The 19,481-nt window shown below is 36.3% G+C and overlaps 1 protein-coding gene across 2 annotated transcripts in view; it reads left to right on the top strand.

Annotated features, from left to right (window-relative positions):
• GIN1 (gypsy retrotransposon integrase 1) overlaps positions 1 to 19,244 on the top strand; it is a 34,044-nt gene extending 14,800 nt beyond the window's left edge. Inside the window, 5 exon segments of one of the 2 annotated variants that reach the window (NM_001194084.2) lie at positions 649 to 954; positions 7,642 to 7,833; positions 7,933 to 8,109; positions 8,592 to 8,877; positions 17,081 to 19,244. In NM_001194084.2, the coding sequence (NP_001181013.1) occupies positions 649 to 954; positions 7,642 to 7,833; positions 7,933 to 8,109; positions 8,592 to 8,877; positions 17,081 to 17,355 (1,236 nt within the window). In that variant the 3' untranslated portion in view covers positions 17,356 to 19,244. 2 annotated transcript variants of the gene reach the window in all.
• The last annotated feature ends 237 nt before the right edge of the window (positions 19,245 to 19,481 follow it).

The following is a 19,481-nucleotide window of genomic DNA, read 5'->3' as shown; positions in this document are numbered from 1 at the left end:
AATAGACTTCTTAACGTGATAACTTTAGGAGGAAACATTTTGTGCATATAGAAATTATTGTAAACTTACACACTGATTTTAAATTATAGGAAACTTGTTTAAGATCTTTTAAAGTATTTAATAAATATGTGTTCAGTGAACCAGATTCATGTTTCATGTGAATAAGACCCAATAAGATGGTCATTTAGTCGTATAGTCCTCCTTTAGTATAAGCAAGGGATTGGTTCCAGCACCACACTCATATAACCAAATCTACTCATACTGAAGTCTTTCAGTCGATCCTGTGAAACTCGCATATGCAAGAAGTCAGCTTTCTGCATCCTTGAGTTTCTCATTCCTCCCTACCAATACTGTACTTTTTATTTGTGTTTAGTTAAAAAAAAAAGCCATGTATAAGCTGACCTTCTCAGTCCAAACCCATGTTGTTCGAGGGACAGCTGTAGTGGCAACTACAGTTGTTTGTTGTTGTTTTATTTGTTTGTTGTTCTAAATAGGTTTAATCCAGTGATTCTCAGTCCAGAAGTTTCTTCTTCAAAACAGGAAGTGTACCTATTAACCATTTTAAAATTCAGATTTATAAGACTGCTTTTATATTGTGTAGAGTGTTAACATTTGTATGTATTTTCTTTATTGTGTGCCTGTTTGTAGGTATATGCTTGTCAGCATTGCCAAGTGGCAAAAAATACAGTTATTGTAGCACCGAAACAGCACCTTCTCAAGGTGGAAAATCCATGGAGTTTAGTTACTGTTGATCTGATGGGACCTTTTCATACAAGCAACAGAAGTCATGTATATGCTATAATCATGACAGATTTGTTCACCAAATGGGTTGTGATTTTGCCTCTATGTGATGTTTCAGCATCAGAAGTTTCTAAAGCTATTATCAATATATTTTTCTTATATGGACCTCCTCAGAAAATAATAATGGACCAAAGAGATGAATTCATTCAACAGGTAAGACAAATAAACTACTTAGGTCTGGGAACATATCTTACTCCTTTTCAGTGTCCAGAACCAGTGCCCTCTGCATTATATTACAGAGTGCTTAATATATTCAGATAAATTGCTATAGCTATAGAGGTATGATATTAAATACTACAAGGATAATTGTACTGGAAATTAGGAGATTAAGATTTTAATACTTACTGTGGGTTATTGTAAACCCATCTTCAGATATCCTCAAATTAAAATGAAGAGGTTGGACCAAATCTTTATTTACTTCTAGATTAAAAACCCGTGATTGATTGGACCTGGTGGCTCACGCCTATAATCCCAACACTTTAGGAGGCTGAGGTGGGTGGATCACTTGAGCTCAGGAGTTCAAGACCACCCTGGGCAACAGGGCAAAACCCTATCTCTACAAAAAATACAAAAATTAGCTGGGCATGGTGGTAGGAACCAGTAATCACAGCTACTCAGGAGGCTGTGGCAGGAGAATCGCTTGAACCCGGGAAGTAGAGGTTGCAGTGAGCCGAGATCGCACCATTGCACTCCAGCCTGAGCGACAGAGAGACTGCATCTCAAAAAGAAAAACAAAAAATTAGCCAGGTGTGGTGGCATGCACCTGTGGTCCCAGGTACTTGGGAGGCTGAGATAGGAGGATCACTTGAGCCCAGGAGGCAGAGGTTGCAATGAACTGAGATTGTGTCACTGCACTTCAACCTGGGCAACAGAGTAAGACCTTGTCTCAAATAATAATAATAATAATTAATAATAATAATAATTATGATTGACAGGTAAAGGGAGACTTAAATAAATGGAAAAATACATTGTGTTCATGAATAAGACTATTCAGTATTGAAAGGTACTTTTTCCCTTGTCCTGGCCTTTTCCCAGTTAAAATTAACCTGAAAGGATAAACAGGGGAGAATATATATGAAAACTTTTTATAAGAAATATAATAAGTACTAGACTTAAGGCATATGTTAAAACTTTTTGTAATTGACAGGGTACATGTTTAAGAAAAATCAGAGATAGCCAGACTTGGTTCAAAGCATCTTTGATGGCTCAGTCCAAAAGAAATATCTAAAGTTATATTTATTAAGTAGATAGGACATATCATGGCACCCCAGGATTATTCCCAGTTTTCATAATTCTCTAGGAGGACTCAGCATATAGTCATATTCATGGCTAAGATTTATTCAGCAAAGACAAAAGACATATTGGGAGAACCAGGTACAAGTTTCTAAGATCTCCTTCCCCAATAGAGTTACACAGGACATGTTTAATTCCTTTAGCAGAGTTGTGACAACACAGGGAAGCTCACTAGAGGCTCAGTGCCTAGGGTTTTTATTGGGGGCTGGTCACATAGGCACCTTCTACCTGGCATGTACAAAAATTTCAGACTCTTAGAAGGAAAGATTGTATTTGGTCTTATAACCAAAACCTAAGCTCCTAGATGTTAGCCAAGGTGCAACCTTGTAAGCAGGCCTTTCAAAGAATAGCAGTCACAGATCCGCTGTGTTAATATGTTAAAGTTAACTGTCAGGTTAATTCTTTTCTTCACAGGTCCATCCAAACAACTTAATAAGTATTTATGTTGTAACCACTTAGTAGGAATTTAAAATACTCATAAATTGAAAGAAATATATTTTTGTGTCATTCTTTTTTTTTGAGACAGGGTCTCATTCTGTCACCCAGCCTGGAGTGCTGTGGCACTGTCTTGGCTCAATGCAACCTCCGCTTTCCAGACTCAAGTGATCCTGCCACCTTAGCCTCCCAGCTAATTTTTGTACCTTTTTTCTTTTAGAGACAGGTTTCACCATGTTGCCCAGGCTGGTTTCGAACTCCTGAACTCACACGATCCACCTGCCTTGACTTCCCAGAGTGCTGGAATTACTGGTGTGAGCCACCACACCCACCCCTTTCATTTCATTCTTAACCGTAATTACTTGCTAATGTGTAATGTGTACCTGTTGACCACGGCTTACCTTCTCAGACCTTGGAATCATATTGTACACTGCCACCCTCATTTCCTGTTTCACACTGATTTTTACATAGTAACTGCTTTTTATCACAGCATTCGATGAAGAAAACAGTTCTGTAAAGATGTGATGTCATCAAATGAATTGTAACCTGATCTAATGTTGAAACTGAACTGCCTTAAACTGGTAGTTTTCATGGTGTCCAACAGATGTTAAGGGGTAACTTAGCACAAAGTTTGGTAACAGTGCTTTAAATGATAAAGCTAGTGTCACAAATGTGTATAGTAGAGGAGGAACATGTAATTAATTAACAGGTAACAATTTGCTAATTGTTTAAAATTATTTCTGTAATATGATTTTAGAATCTAATACCAAAAGAATTTTCAGGTAAATTAAAGAATTTTAATTTTTAAAGTAGAAACAGAAAAAAATATATTTGACTTTTAATCTCTAGAAATGGAGGTCGCATTCTAAACCTAGGAACAGTGGTATAAACTTCAATGGAAAAAGATTAAATTTGGCTGCATAATAATAGGAGATTTATGTGGTCATTTTGTAAATGAAGGCAAGGTAGTCTTGCCTGCCTTGATTGACATAGCAGTGGTCTGTGCAGTGTAGTACGTAAGGCAATCCAGTCTGGGGGAAGACTATTGGAACTTCTACTTATATTTTTTTAAATCCAAAAAATAAGAAATGAAGCTTTATTAATAATGTATACAGATTGATAATAGCATCCTGACTCAATCAACAAGACAGCTATGTCACACATACTATATGAAGGTATCCTGAAAGAAAAGTGAGAATCCACATGTTTCCTCACTCATACTTTTGCTTTCAGCAGTTGAATGAAAATATGGATATCATCTAGCATTCACCACACTACTCACAAAATGGCCAGGGAGCTTAGAGTGTTGCAGTGAAAGCAGATAATACTAAAAGGCAAACACCCATCAACCACAAGAAAATGATAGTGCTGGCACGTCTACGTAACTTCCAGCTCTTAGTTAGACACAGCAATGAGATGAATACAAATATTAACTATAGTAGTCCTCATTTATCTGCAGTTTTACTTTCTGAGGTTTCAGTTCCTATAGTCAAGTGCAGTCCAAAAATATTAAATACAAAATTCCAGAAATAAACTATTTATATTTTTTTTAATTGCACACCATTCTGCGTATAGTGATGAAATCTCATGCTGTCCTGCTCTGTCCAAATGGGATGTGAATCATCCCTTTGTCTAGCATATCCTCATTGTATATTCTACTCCCTCCCCATCATTACTCACCTTGTAGCTATCTTGGTTATCAGATCAAATGTCCTGGTTAGTAGTGTTTGTATCCAAGTTACCCTTATTTTACTTAAGAATAGCCCCAAAGTGTAGGAGTAGTGATGTTGGCATATTGTCAGTCATCCTATTTTTAGTTGTTAATCTCTTACTGTGCCTAATTTATAAATTAATCTCCATCATAAGTGTATATGTATAGGGGAAAACATAGTATAGATAGGGTATGGTACTATCTGCAGTATCAAACATTCACTAGGGGCCTTGGAACATATTCTCTGAAGATAAAGGGAGACTGCAGTTATCAGATCTGATAGGAAATTAGCCATCAAAATTCAAAATTATTGAGAATACTCTTTGAAATATTGGTTCACTTCCACTTTTATTAATGAAGAGCCTTACCCTAAGTGCATATAATGTTTCAGGGTATTTGCTAATGATAATATGAAGTCATTATGATTAGCTAGCAGGTTTTCCAGTCGTGTTTAAAGTCATCTGGTAGCCAAACCACGACTTGGAAAATTTTACTAAAGGTAACAATAGGGCCAAGTGTGGTGGCTCATACCTCAGCTTTTTGGGAGGCTGAGGTGAGAGGATAACTTGAGACTATGGGTTCAAGACCAGCCCATGCAATATAGCAAGACTCCATCTCTACGGAAAAAAAAAAAAAAAAATTAATTAGCTGGACATGATGTTGCACACCCATAGTCCCAGCAACTCAGGAGGCTAAGGTGTAAGGATTGCTTAAGCCCAGGAGGTCAAGGCTGTAGTGAGCTATGATTGTACCACTGCATTCCAGTTTGGGTAACAGTGAGACCCTGTCTCAAAAAAAAAAAAAAAAGTAATAATAGGTTGTGCTTGGTGGCTCATGCTTGTTGTAATCCTACCAGGCAGATTGCTTGAGCCTAGGAGTTCGAAACTAGCCTAAGCAACATGGCGAAATGCCATATCTACAAAAAATACAAAAATTAGCCAGGGGTGGTGGCTCACACTTGTAGTCCAGCTACTTGGGAGGCTGAGATGGGAAGATCGCTTGAGCCCAGGAGGTTGAAGTTGCAGTGAGCCAAGATCATGCACTCTAGCCTAGGTGACAGAGTGAGACCCAGTCTCAAAAAAAAAAAAAAGTAACAATAAATATTTGCAGGCCTATTTTATGAGATTGCTTAAACAAAAAAGGGACATATGATTGGGAAAACTTGTTCTTTTTGCTGTGATTAAAATGGCTTCACTATTACACAGAAAGTATAACGATGATAGTACAGAATGAACTCTTGTCAGCAAATACTGAAACAGAAAACACTGCTAAAGATTATAACATAACACACAATGTAGGAGGTTTATTGTATACTTGAATAAAAATACAGATGTTTCTTAGAGTATTTGCTAAATTGTTTCAATAAAATGCACGAAGAACTTTTTGTAAACCTCTGAAGGAAAGAAAATAAACATATTCAGTAGAAAAATTAATTTTTTTACAATGTCTTACAGAAAACTAGAATTGTAAGAACTGATGGAATATCTGGTTTGCTGGTTGGGGGGCTGATAGGGTAAGATAGGATAAGATAGGATAAATGATATCATTTGTCAAGATACCATTTCACAAATGGATTCCCTGGATCATTTCTAGGCAACCTTTTGAAACAAAGAAGGTAAAGCCTTTTTCAAGGGTCATTTAAAACCATTGATCAAGACTCAGATTGAAGCTGACCCAAATGACACCTATTCTCTGGGATTTGTTTCTAATTACTTTTGAATTAAAAATAGGCATCCTGAATTAGTATGTATATCAGCTAGGAAGTGTATTCAATCCAAGTAACAGACTGTCTTTCCCTATCCCAATATAATAATATGTGTTACATATATTAAACCAATTGGGAGTGATTAAGAGTCACTCCTATTGTATTCACAATATGGCTGCCAGAGCACATGCCACAATGCCTACATTTCAGTCAGAAAGAAGGGAGAGAGTATTGGGCAAACAAAACTAGTACCAGCTGAGTTTGCCTAACAACTTTTTGGCTAGAATTATGTCACATGACCACCCCTACCTGCAAGGGGGTTTGGGACATGTAGTTTTCTTTTTGTTGCTTTCCGCTCTTGTATTAACTTTGCTTATTTAGTTATTCTGATACTACTGGTCTGAAATACTCTTTTTTTAAAAGACAAATTTATGAGCCAAAGGTTTACTCAACTAAAAATAATAAGGAAAAAAAGTCTGAAGGGTGAGGTAGGAAAAAAATATTATTTTATATTTAACAGGCTTACTGTTACAAGTTTTGTAAACTCATTTTGGTTTCTTTTAAGTGTTACACTTAATATGGTAACACCAATAATAGTAGTTAAAAGTTATAAAATGCTTATTATTGCCAATAACTGTTTTACATGCTTTTTAAACATTAACTTACGACCTAGTGGGTTGTTTTTGAGACACTGTCTACTGAATTAAAAAGTTACTTGAGGGCTGGATGCAGTGGCTCATGCCTATAACCTCAAAACTTTGAAAGACTGAGGTGGGTAGATTGCTTGAGTCCAGGAGTTTGAGACCAGCCTGGGCAACATGGTGAAACTCCATCTGTACAAAATATTTAAAAATTAGCTGGGCATGGTGACACATGCCTGTAGTTCAAGCTGCTAGGCAAGCTGAGGTGAGAGGATTGCTTGAGTCCAGGTGGTGGAGGCTGCCCTCCAGCCTGTGCAACAGAGCAAGACCCTGTCTCCCACTGCCTACCCCCACAAAAAAAGAAAAAAATTAAACTCAAAGTTAGTGTTAAGTTCTCTTCTCCTGTTTCCTTGTTGTATGTGTGTATTTGGCAAGGCATTTAATCTCTCAAAGCTTCAGCATCTTACCTTTAAAATGAAATTAATAATACCTCAAAAACTTGTTGTAAGGTTTAATGACAATAATGTAAAGTGTCTAGTGTGATGATCAGCATGTAGTAAAGACTCAATAAATGGTAACCACTATTTTATACATGAAATTTTCCATATTTTCATATAGAATGTTATGGTCAACAAAAAAGCAAGATTCAGCCAGGCATGGTGGCTCACACCTGTAATCCCAGCACTTTGGGAGGACAAGGCAGGTGGATCACAAGGTCAGGAGTTCAAGACTAGCCTGGCCAATATGGTGAAACCCCGTCTCTACTAAAAATAATGAAAATTAGCCGGGCGTGGTGGCGCGTGCCTGTAGTCCCAGCTACTTAGGAGGCTGAGGCAGAAGAATCGCTTGAACCTGGGAGGCAGAGGTTGTAGTGAGCTGAGATTGCGCCACTGCACTCCAGGATGGGCAACTGAGCGAGACTCCATCTCAAATAATAACAATAATAATAATAAAAATAAAACACAAGATTCTAATTCTTTTGAAGCTTTTTTTAAGTCAGTGGAAAAATAAAACACAAATTTTAAAAAGCCAGCTTTGTTTTATATATTTTTCAGATCAATATTGAACTGTACAGATTGTTTGGCATAAAGCAGATTGTAATTTCTCACACCTCTGGAACTGTTAGTCCAATGGAAACTACACCTAGCACAATCAAAGCATTTCTCTCCAAACACTGTGCTGACCACCCAAACAACTGGGATGATCACCTATCAGCTGTTTCATTTGCCTTCAATGTAACTCACTTGGTATGTGCCTTTTTATAATTCTGTACTTCTGAGTTATGACTATTTATTGGCCAGATAAATGTTTTATTATAAAATTGACATTTGTTTTCTTTAAAATAGGAACCTACTAAAAATACACCATATTTTCAAATGTTTAGTCGAAATCCTTATATGCCTGAGACTTCAGATAGTCTTCATGATGTGGATGGTGATAATACAAGTATGTTTGCCAAAATTCTAGATGCAATTAAAGAAGCTGATGAAATAATGGAGAATAAGACAACTTCACTGGGCCAGGTGATTCTATTCAATAGAAAAACTATAATCTAAAACTTTATAAAGTTATATTTATTTTTTAAATTTCAGCATATACATGTGTGCATGTACACAGATACGCATACATACTTGCCATAATTTTTTATCCATCAGATTTTTATTGTCTTGATTAAATAGTTTACTAGCTATGACATGCTGAGAGGCAATAATGAGAAAGCCATGGATTTTGGAATCAAGTAGAGCCGGATTCAAATCTTTAGTCTTAACTGCTTTTGAGTTGTTTGACTTTGGCAAATTCCTTAACCTATCTTAGTTTACCTTCTATATAAAGTAGGGGTTAATAATACTGACTTGGAAATGTTGTTTTAAGAATTAAATATAATTCATGCCTACCTTTTAGTAGCATTTCAAGTAACCATTTTGTTGTAATATTCTCATTGTCTACATTTACCTTCAAGATATTATAGCTCTTCCATCTCTTCTTTTTCTTTTTACACTTGTAGATGGAGAACAACAATTTGGATGAACTAAATAAAAGCAAGATCATTGTTAAAAAGAAACCCAAACAATTAAATCCATTTCATTTAAAAGTGGGTCATGAAGTTTTAAGACAAAGGAAAAATTGGTGGAAGGATGGTCGTTTTCAATCTGAATGGGTTGGTCCTTGTGTCATAGACTATATTACAGAAAGTGGATGTGCTGTCCTGAGAGACAATACTGGGGTTAGACTGAAAAGACCTATCAAAATGTCCCACCTTAAGCCCTACATAAGAGAATCCAGTGAACAAGGTAAATATTTGTCACTTCTCTACATTTTTATTGCTTTGGGTAAGGAGAAAAGTTAAAAATAACAGAAACCTTTCTCCCCTCTTTTGTTATGTTTTCTTTTCCCTTCTTCATAAAATTTGTTAGCTATCCCAGGTAGTCTGTTTTATTACAGTGTCTCTTCTGGAACTGTCAGGCCTGTGAGAATTTTTTTTTTTTTTTTTTTTTTGAGACGGTGTTTCCCTCTTTTTGCCCAAGCTGGAGTGCAGTGGTGCGATCTCGGCTCACTGCACCCTCCGCTTCCCAGGTTCAAGCAGTTCTCCTGCCTCAGCCTCTGAGTAGCCGGGATTACAGATGCGTGCCACCACGCCCGGCTAATTTTTTGTATTTTTAGTAGAAACAGTATTTCACCATGTTAGCCAGGCTGGTCTTCAACTCCTGATCTCAGGTGATGCACCCGCCTCGACCTCCTGAAGTGGTTGGATTACAGGTAGGAACCAGGGCGCCCAGGCATTTTTATTTTTTATTTCTAGTATATTTTTCATAGTTTATGTGGGAGATACTGAACTTGTTTTCTTCTGAAGGAAAGATAACAGCTTAACATCTCTATTTTTGCTTTCTCAATTTTTTTTTTATTATTATTTTATTTTTTTGAGACAGAGTCTCACTCTGTCCCCCAGGCTGGAGTGTGGTCATGTAATCTCAGCTCTCTGCAACCTCTGCTTCCTGGGTTCAAGCAATTCTCATGCGTCAGCCTCCCGAGTAGCTGGGATTATAGGCACATGCCACCATACCCAGCTAATTTTTTGTATTTTTGGTAGAGATGAGGTTTCACCATGTTGGCCAGGCTGGTTTTTAACTCTTGGCCTCAAGTGATTTGCCTGCCTCAGCCTCCCAAAGTGCTGGGATTGCGTGCATGTGCCATTGCACCTGGCCTCACAAATATTGTTAGTCACTTCGTGCCTCTTTTTGGTGTGAAAAACAGCACCTACGATCATTAATGCCAGAAGCAAACATACTGTCCAGAATCCAGTTGTGAGATAAATATTTGGGTACTTTAAAAATGCCATTAATTTTTAATATTGCTTTGTAGTTAGTTAGGTCATGGTTGGGGGCCAGGTGTGGGTGTGGAGTGGGGTATCCTCAGAATGCTATAAGGTGCTGTAAGAAGAGGTGATAGCACTCTGTAAACAAGTTATACTTGCCCCTAAATTTGACTGGTTCTGAACAGTCAAGATATCCTGTTCTCTGTAACTCTTTCTTTCATAGCCTAGTTAAGTGATGTTTTTGCCATGGCTTTTAGATTATGTTCCCTGCTTTTATCAAGGCTTTTATTTTGTCCTAATGCATCTGCTTCCTAGACCTTCTCTGAAGTGGATAACTGAGAGGGAGTTAATGGGTAACTTAGCCAGATGAAGCATTAATGTTATTTGGATATAAGTAACATTTAATGGAAAATATATTTATAACAATATAAACAAGTTGTATGACAGGCTTTAGCAAATATTAATAACAAAAAAAGTAACAACAACAAATAACCTACACTTACCCTGTGCCTTTTCTTAAGATGTAAAACCCTTGTGGGCTGCTTAGTAATGATAGCTCAACTCTGCTTCTAATCTGGGGTACAACTCTCATGTTAAAACCTCTTAGTACCTTCCCTTCTTGTGACAGACCCAGTTGTTTAGTCAGTAAACTTACCTTAAACTATGTTCTAATCCTGAAAACTCACAAGTGCTTTCGTCTCTTTGTTAGAAGATAAAAGCTTGCATTGTTTGTGCCTCTTCTCAGTTCTGAGCTACCTTTAATGATCTCTCTCTTCTGCAAGTTAAGTAGGGAAAAAAAGGTTATACAAGTACATGTTGTTCTGTCTTCTTTAGCATGATTTTCCCCTTAATATTTGACATTCATGATTTGCTCACTTCTAATTTGTTAACCTTCTTTAATACAAAATTTACATTTAAAATTTTGCTAAACCAGGATCCATCAACATTTTGTAATTTGTTTTTAAGAAAAGAGTTTCTCAGAAAAGAAGTCAAATATTGTGCTTCTTCTGAACATTTCAGAACTCAGTGTTTCAGAACTCATCTTCTCTGTTTGAAAACAGTCTCTCAACAGAGGCAGTATAATATTTGCCTCATACTTGAATTCTTTGCACAAGTTTCTTCCAGTAATATAAGGATAAGTAATATTGCAATATGACTACTGGTGTATGCATAAGGAACTTAAGACTAATAAATGAATCTGTTTTAGTTTTTGTTAACCAAAGGAACTACTGATCCGGTCATCCTAGAATCTGGTTCTTACTACTTGATCCTTTTTTTACATTTTTCTCATTTGTAGAAATTCAAAGTAAGTGTGATTTCTACCATCTTTTCCCTCTATATTACATATTTTCTTGAAAATCTTTTCCATGATTTTCTTGAAAATGACCTCACAAATTGATTTTAAAGAGTCCTTGAGCTGAATTAAAGCAAACAAAATGATTTTGAATAATCATTGAAATTTTTATTTGACATAAGTTTCGGTATGCTATAGCCAAAAGAACTATAAATTTATTTGTCCACATTTGTCATTGCTGCTCTTTGCTAGGCTTGAAATTTCATAGCTGTATTAAAGACTGTCTAAAGTAGATATACTTCTGTTGCCAACTTCTTATCCATTCTTATCTAGAACTAAATGTGGAGTGAGCACATTCAGTACTAGTTATATAATATTTGTCATTGCTATTTTAAGCAGGCCTGTTTGTTTTTTTGTGTAGTTCATTGCCAAGTGCTTTCTCAGACTATTTGGACAAGAAATCTTAAAATACCGTAGTGTCTTTTTGTAATCATAATGCTCCTCTTTGAAAGGAAAATTAATCTGACAGATTTTGCATAGTTTTGAATTTATTTTTTTTGTGATATATTTGGGTCTGCCTCACCGAAGATTTTAGCCTGATTTCCCTTCACAGTTGAAAGCCCCATTTGTGAAATGATTTTCATTATTGTATAAGTTTCTTCTTGTTGCCGTAACAAATTACTACAGATTTAATGGCTTTAAAACAACACACGTTTATTATCTTACAATTCTGAAGGTTAGAAGTTCAACATAGATCTTACTGGGCTAAAATCAAGGTATTGGCAGTGTTGTGTTCCTATCTGGACGCTCTAGAAAAGAATCCATTTTCTTGTCTTTTCCAGCTTCTAGAGGTTACCTTCATTTCTTGGCTTGTGGTCCCTCTATCTTCAAAGCCAACAATAGTGGATTGAGTTTTTCTTACATCACCTTACTCCAATCTCCTCTTCTGCCTCCCTCTTCTGTATTTGAGGACCCTTGACCTTTGGCCTGCCCAAAAAGTCCAGGATTATCACCCTATTTTAAGGTCATCTGATTAGCAACCTTAATTCCATCGCTACCTAAATTCTCCTTCGCCATGTAAGGTTATATATTCACAAGATCCAAGGAGTAGTATGTTGACATCTTTAGGGGTCTATTATACTGCCTACTACAATTATGATCTGCATTCATGAAACAAAGCAAAGCACAGTCTCTATAGTATCAAGTCCATGATCTTGACGTTATTATTAATATAGTTTATGCAGAGAGCCTTTCTTTGGCCTCTTAGTTAATATCATTTTTTCTTTCTTTCTCTCTCTTTTTTTTTTTTTTTTTGAGACAGGTTCTTACATGGTTGCCCGTGCTGGAGTGCAGTTGCACAATAATAGCTCACTGTAGCCTTGACTTCCTGGGCTTAAGCAATCTTCCCACATCAGCCTACCAAGTAGCTTGGAATACATGTATGCATCACCATGCCTGGCTGATTTTTTTATTTTTTATAGAGACAGGATCTTACTATGTTGCCCAGGTTGGCCTCAAACTTCTGGGCTCAAGCAGTCCTCCCACCTAGACCTCCCAGAGTGTTGGAATTACAGGTGTGAGCCATTGTGCCCAGTCCAGTTATATAATTTCTAAACCAACAGTTATTCAGTTCTCTATTGACAGTATTAGTTATTATAATGACAGTGATGTAGTATCAAGTTATAGTTATTATTTTGTCTTGAGAAAGGATATACTAGTATGGCAGCACATTCTAATAGTTTGAGGATTATCAGACCATATATAGGAGTAGTTTAGTCACTTTAAAATAAGAAAAGTAGTCTGAAACCTTTATCTTTTTTTTCTGATTGAAGAAATAAATTAATCCAAATCAGACTTTTTTGAAGCTGTAATTTTTATTTATTTTTCTCCTTAGGGAAATTTAAAAATTGATTTTTTTAATCTATTATTTTTACTCCTTAAAACAACATTAAGGCTGGGCGCAGTGGCTCATGCCTGTAACCCCAGCATTTTGAGAGGCCGAGGTGGGATTGCCTGAGCTCAGGAGTTTGAGACCAGCCTGGGCAATATACTAAAACCCCGTCTGTACAAAAAAATACAAAAATTAGCTGGGCATGGTGATACGCACCTTTAATCTTAGCTACTTAGGGGGCTGAGGCAGAGGATCACTTGAGCCTGGGAGATTGAGCTGCAGTGAGCCAAGATTGCACCACCACTGCACTCCAGCCTGAGTGACAAAGTGAGACCCCATCTTTTTTTTTTTTTTTTTTGAGATGGAGTTCAACTCTTGTTGCCCAGGCTGGAGTGCAGTGGTGCGATCTTGGCTCACTGCAACCTCTGCCTCCTGGGTTCAAGTGATTCTCTTGCCTCGGCCTCCCAAAGTGCTGGGATTATAGGCATGAGCCACCATGCCTGGCTGAGGCCCCCTCTCTTAAAAAAAAAAACCCTACAATAAAAATGAGTATCAAAACTGCTGATTAACACCTTCCTGAAATATCTTGAAAATATTTTAATTTCAAAGAAACTAAAGACTTACTCATTCAGTCTTGTCAAAACTGTGATGATGCTTTCATCAAACAGATGTCATAATCATAATTAATAGAATGAGAAAAAATACTTAGTGAAATGTATTATGTTATGTAACTGACTGGAAAAGATCTTTAATGTGATATGTTTGTTTACTCCCCACCTCTGTGTTTTGAGGGCAAAAAGTTTAATCATGTTCTTTTCTATATCCCTAACTCAGGATTGTTTTAGATTAGTGCTGTCCAATAGATTAATAATAATACAAGAGCTATGTAATTTAAAATTTTCTAGTAGCCACATTTTGAAAGGTACAGAAATAAGTGAAAATAACCTTAATAATATATTTTATATAACCCAGTATCCAAAATATTATTTGTTCAACATGTAAGGCCCCAAGAGTCTCTTTTCTGATTATCTTTATTGAAATTAAAGAGCATTTCTCTTAGCTCCACTAGATTTAGACCATAGTAGGAGTTGAAACACATTTAACCTTGCAAATGAATGAGAATTTTTTTTCTAAACAAGCAGGCCTTTGACATATTCAGAGTAGTTTTCTATTGTGTATAAAGTGATTTATGTAGAATTTGCTGAGTGTAGTCCTTGTTCTCTACAGTTTTATTACAATAAGTTACTTTAAAGATTAATTTTTTTACAAGAAAAAGTGTGTGTGTGTGTCTTATTTTACTTACATACAAAAGCTCTCCTCTTAAAATCAAGTGAGGTTGGTAATGTCCATTTGTTTCTAACCAGTGTAACTAGGAGGTACTCAAGTTCAAGGTCTCTGAATCCATTTCAGCAAATTAAAATGATAATTTCTAAGAGCTTTACATCTAGGCATATTTTTTCCCTATTGACATATGTTTACTAGACATATTTTTCTAAAATAGTCCTACTTCATCTGTATGGAAAAACTTTTACAGACAGAAAACCTCCCAGTTAATCCTCTGAAAGAGTCTTTAGACATTTCTTAAATGCCTATGGTATCTGCCATCACTGATAACTTTGCAGGAGTGTACAGGCCTTGAACCTATGGAATTCTCCATGACTTAGTAGAAAATTTCATCAGCAACACTTTTACCCTACCTAACCTTTTAAAGTTCTCTTATAAACTACTTCTTAGCCTTTTCTAGTATTAACAGTAGGGTAGTTGCAAACTTTGATGTTAAACCTCTAGCAACATACTCTGAAAGTGTTTCGAGTTTATTGATCATGTTTTCTTCCCTCTTGCTGTTATTGGGTATAACACATCTCATGTGTTGTTTTGTTGTTGTTGAGAAAGAGTCTTGCTCTGTCACCTAGGCTGGAGTGCAGTGGTGCAATCTCACCTTACTGCCATCTCCACCTCCTGGGTTGAAGCGATTCACCTAAGCCTCTCAAGTAACTGGGATTACAGGCACATGCCACCATGCCTGGTTTTGTATTTTTAGTAGAGACGGGGTTTCGCCGTGTTAGTCAGGTTAGTCTCGAACTCCTGACCTCAAGTGATCTGCCCACATTGGCTTCCCAAAGTGCTGGGATTACAAGCATGAGCCACTGCCCGGCCGCATGATTTTTTTTTTTTTTTGTCTTTCAGAATTATGGGCAGAATAAATGACCATACGAGCCCAAGCCCACTTATGCCATCTTTTGGTAGAGAGAATAGCTTTGTGTGATCTATTAAAGTTTGTAAATTGAAAGTTGTTAAATGCATGAACTTCTGGGATTGAAATAGGTTCAGTGAGCTATTTGTAATAATGTTATGAGGATGAGTAGAGTTGGACTGATTTTTCAAAATATACTGGCAAATTCATCTGTTCTGAGACACTTAATATACTAGTAAATTCATCTGTTCTGAGACATTGGTCTCTAATCTAAACAAGCATTTAATCTTCCTTTCGCTTTTTTTATCTTAAAATTTGAGGGCTCCTTAACCCATTAACATCTTCAGGAGACCAACCTAGGCAACACAGGTAGCCAGGCATGGCGCCATGTGCCTATAGTCTCAGCTACTCGGGAGGCTGAGGTGAGAAGGATCACTTGAGCCCAGAAGGTCAACGATGCAGTGAGCTGTGATCATGCCATTGCACTCCAGCCTCGGTGACAGAGCAAGACTATGAATGAATGAATGAATGATAAGTAAATAAAGATAAATATATCTATATCTATATTCTGATGTTTTGGGGGAACATTTAGAAAGAGAAGGCAGGGGTCCAGGAAGTTAATCAGCTTTGGTAAAAGAGTTTCTTATAGTAATGGATTGAAATATCAGATAGGGAGGAATCCTTTTATACATATTGTATATAGAAGATTTGCCATCAGTTTAACATTCATTTTAAACATTTTTTTCTTGATGGTGATGATATATTTGCTCAACGTACAATAAAAGACTGACAAGGAAGACTCCCCGTCAGCACTTCAGTATGGCTTAGGTAGACCTTAAAAGTTCCTAAGAGTTTTGGTGTCAAATTAGATTTAAATAAGCTAAGCTTTTTACGCTACTCCATTGCAACCTACTTTCTTACACATTGTCACATAAGCCTGAGTTGGCATGTTGTTTTTAACTTCATACTGTAACAATTTGATATTATTTTTCCAATATGGGTTTTATAAAGATTAGAAAATTATGTCAACTTGTAAATGCAAGGATTTAATAATTATATTTGTTAAAATAATTTTATGACCCTATTAATTCACCCAGAAATGCTTTACAGAAGCATATTAAAGATAACATTATCAAAAATAGTTTTATAATTTTTTTTTTTTTTTTTTTTGAGATAGGGTCTTAGTCTGTCACCCATGCTGGAGTGCAGTGGTGCCATCATGGCTCACTGCAACCTCAATCTCCCAGGCTCAAGTGATCCTTCCACCTCAGCCTCCTAAGTAGCTAGGACCACAGACACCCTCAACCACACCTTGCTAAATTTTTTGTATTTTTTGTAGAGACGAGTTTTTTTTTTTCCCGCCGTGTTAGCCAGGCTGATCTCGAACTCCTGGGTTTAAGCAATCCACTGGCTTTGGCTTTGGAATGCTGAGATTACAGGCGTCAGGCACTGTGCACAGCCTTATAATTTTATTTTTAATCTATACCATAATTTTCACTCCTATCCTGTGTTCCTCATACATACATATCTACCAAAGACAGGTCGAGGGAATAGAAAAATGGCTGTTTTAAAATCCTTGACCTTTCCTGCATTTTTTATGTATGAACTGTCAAATGTATATGTCATTTTTTTTTCTTCTTTGACATTCATATTTATTTAGTAGACCGTAGAACTCCCTAGAAGTTAATCTTGATAGTTAATTTTTATTACTTGGGATTTTATTCCTCACTTAAAATTGTTTAATTAAAAAATATGCTTAATTATAATTCTAAAAGTCAAATGTATGATTTTTCTTGTTTCAGAAAGTCTTTATCTCTTACAAGGATCAGTAGTGGCAGATCATGACTACATTGGATTACCTGAAATTCCGGTTGGAGCATATCAAGCAAATATTCTGGTGGAAGATGCAACTATTGGTATAGTTGATAATGAATTACTGACATCAAGCAAGGATCGTGAACTATTAGAATATAGAAATACGAAAATCTCTCCATTGATAGACGATCATAGTACTCTTGAAAAGCAGACTTTCAGTCTGTTGGACTCTTCAAACCAGGTTCTTGAATACTTAAGTTAGTAAATACCAAAATTTATTTAAAGTGCTTGTTTAGAATGTATAAATTCTTAATGATATTCATTAAAAAAGGTTGTATAGAAGAAGTATCTTGACACATTCTTAATGACTAATTTCTGAAGGTTTATTTTATAGTTATTATCTAAAATTGTGCCACATTTGAATATCAGTATACATATGTATGAAGGCAAAGGAACATGTAATATATAGAATTCACTTCTTCTTCTAAAAAGAGAACAGGCAAAGCACCCCTACTTCTTAGGAAATAAATTCCAGCCCAAATCTCTCAAACCTTTGTATGGTTTTGGTACCGTTTCTCAGTTTTAAATTTTCTGAAATTCTCTACCTTTTAAACAGTAAGTTTGAACTACCTTGAGTGGAATTTATAAATATTGAATCAACTGTAACAATGAATGAAATGAAGCTGCTTTCTGTTTCATTAGAACTTCTAAAAACAAGATTGTATGAAAAAATATCGGATTATTTAATGAGCTTTCACAGGATATGGGTAATTTCAAGTTATCTAATTGGTTAGATAGGGTCAGGATTAGGGTCTGAAACTACGTATTGGTTGGGAAGCATTTGTTTATTTTCATACTATATATTAAAGATAAAACCATCAGCCAGGCATGGTGACCCACACCTGTAATCCCAGCACTTTGGGAAGCCAAGGCAGGATAATCACTTGACCCCAGGAGTTTGAGACCAGCCTGGGCAACACAGGGATTCCCCATCTCTTCAAAAAATGTTTAAAAATTAGCTGGGTGTGGTGGCACATGCCTGCGGTCCCAGCTACTCAGGAGGCTGAAGTAGGAGCATTGCTTGACCCCAGGAGGTCGAGGCTGCAGTGAGCCGTGCTCATGCCACTGCTCTCCAGCCTGGGTGACAAGGCAAGACCTGTCTCAACAACAACAAAAAAAGTGTCCATTAAGAATTTTTTTCTGCAATCAAAAAACATGAAATAACCAGTGTCAAGATTTTAAACTGTAATTTCTATGATATTCATAAATATAGAATAAATATTGTTCAATAAATACTTATTCTAAAGCACTGTGAAAAGAACTGTGGGAAGTAAAAGATGAGTCAAATGTGTACCTCATTCTTATAAAGGACTTACTGTCTGGTAAGTAATAAACTATGTAAGCCATGTACAACACAAGTTAAGGCATGCTAAATTGCAGAAGGCAGGTGTAGATAATGTACTTAGGGAGGCAAAAAAGAGAGAAGTTGTTTTTACATAGGAAATTTGTGTTTATCCTTATGGAAGAAGGATCATTTAAGCTTGTTAAGAATGTTTAGGATTTGGTAAATGGATACAAAAGAATTAGGGGAGAAGTAATACACAGAAATGGAAAAGTATTTTAATGGTTCATAAAAGGGCAGGGCTTCTTGTTGTCTACACTTCCTCGGATATAAAGTAAAGAAGCAAGATGAGGGATAAAGCTGAAAAGGTAAGTGGGAAGCCTTATGGAGACCTTTTAATACTATTAAGGATTGATATGTGTCCCTCCCAAAACTTGTGTTGAAGTCTTAACCTCCAAGACTTCAAAATGTGATCTTATTTGGAAATGAGGTTGTTGCAGGTGTAGTTAGTTAAGATGAGATCATATTTCAATAGGGTGGGTTCTAATACAGTATTACTGGTGTTCTGATAAAAGGCGGAAATTTGAACACAGACTCAAGGAGAATGCCATGTGAAGATAAAGGCAGAGTTTAATATGATGCTTCTGTAAGCCAAGAAATGGCAAAGATTGCCAGAAAACCACCAGAAATTAGGGGAAAGGCATTGAATACATTTTTCCTCATTCCTCAGAAGACCAACCCTGTCAATACCTTATCTCAGGCTTTTGCCTCCAGAACTGTGAGACAATAAAATTCTGTTATTTCAGGCATCCAGTTTGTGGGACTTTGTTACAGTAGCTCTAGCAATAATACAAATGCCTGGCTAAATTATTTCTTTTCTGAGAGCAAAAACTTTGTATAGGAAAGTGTCATAATCAGAACTGTGTTTTTGGAAGTTTAATCTGGCAACTAGTAAAGAATAGGTTAGAAGAGGAGAAAACAAGGCATGGAGATTAGTTGAGAGGACTTTGCAGTGATGATGAATAATAAAAACCTAAACTAGGCCT

The sequence above is a fragment of the Macaca mulatta genome, chromosome 6 (genome assembly GCF_049350105.2).
Source record: "Macaca mulatta isolate MMU2019108-1 chromosome 6, T2T-MMU8v2.0, whole genome shotgun sequence".
In the NCBI taxonomy this organism is placed as follows: domain Eukaryota; kingdom Metazoa; phylum Chordata; class Mammalia; order Primates; family Cercopithecidae; genus Macaca; species Macaca mulatta.
This window is presented reverse-complemented; position numbering and strand designations above follow the sequence as displayed.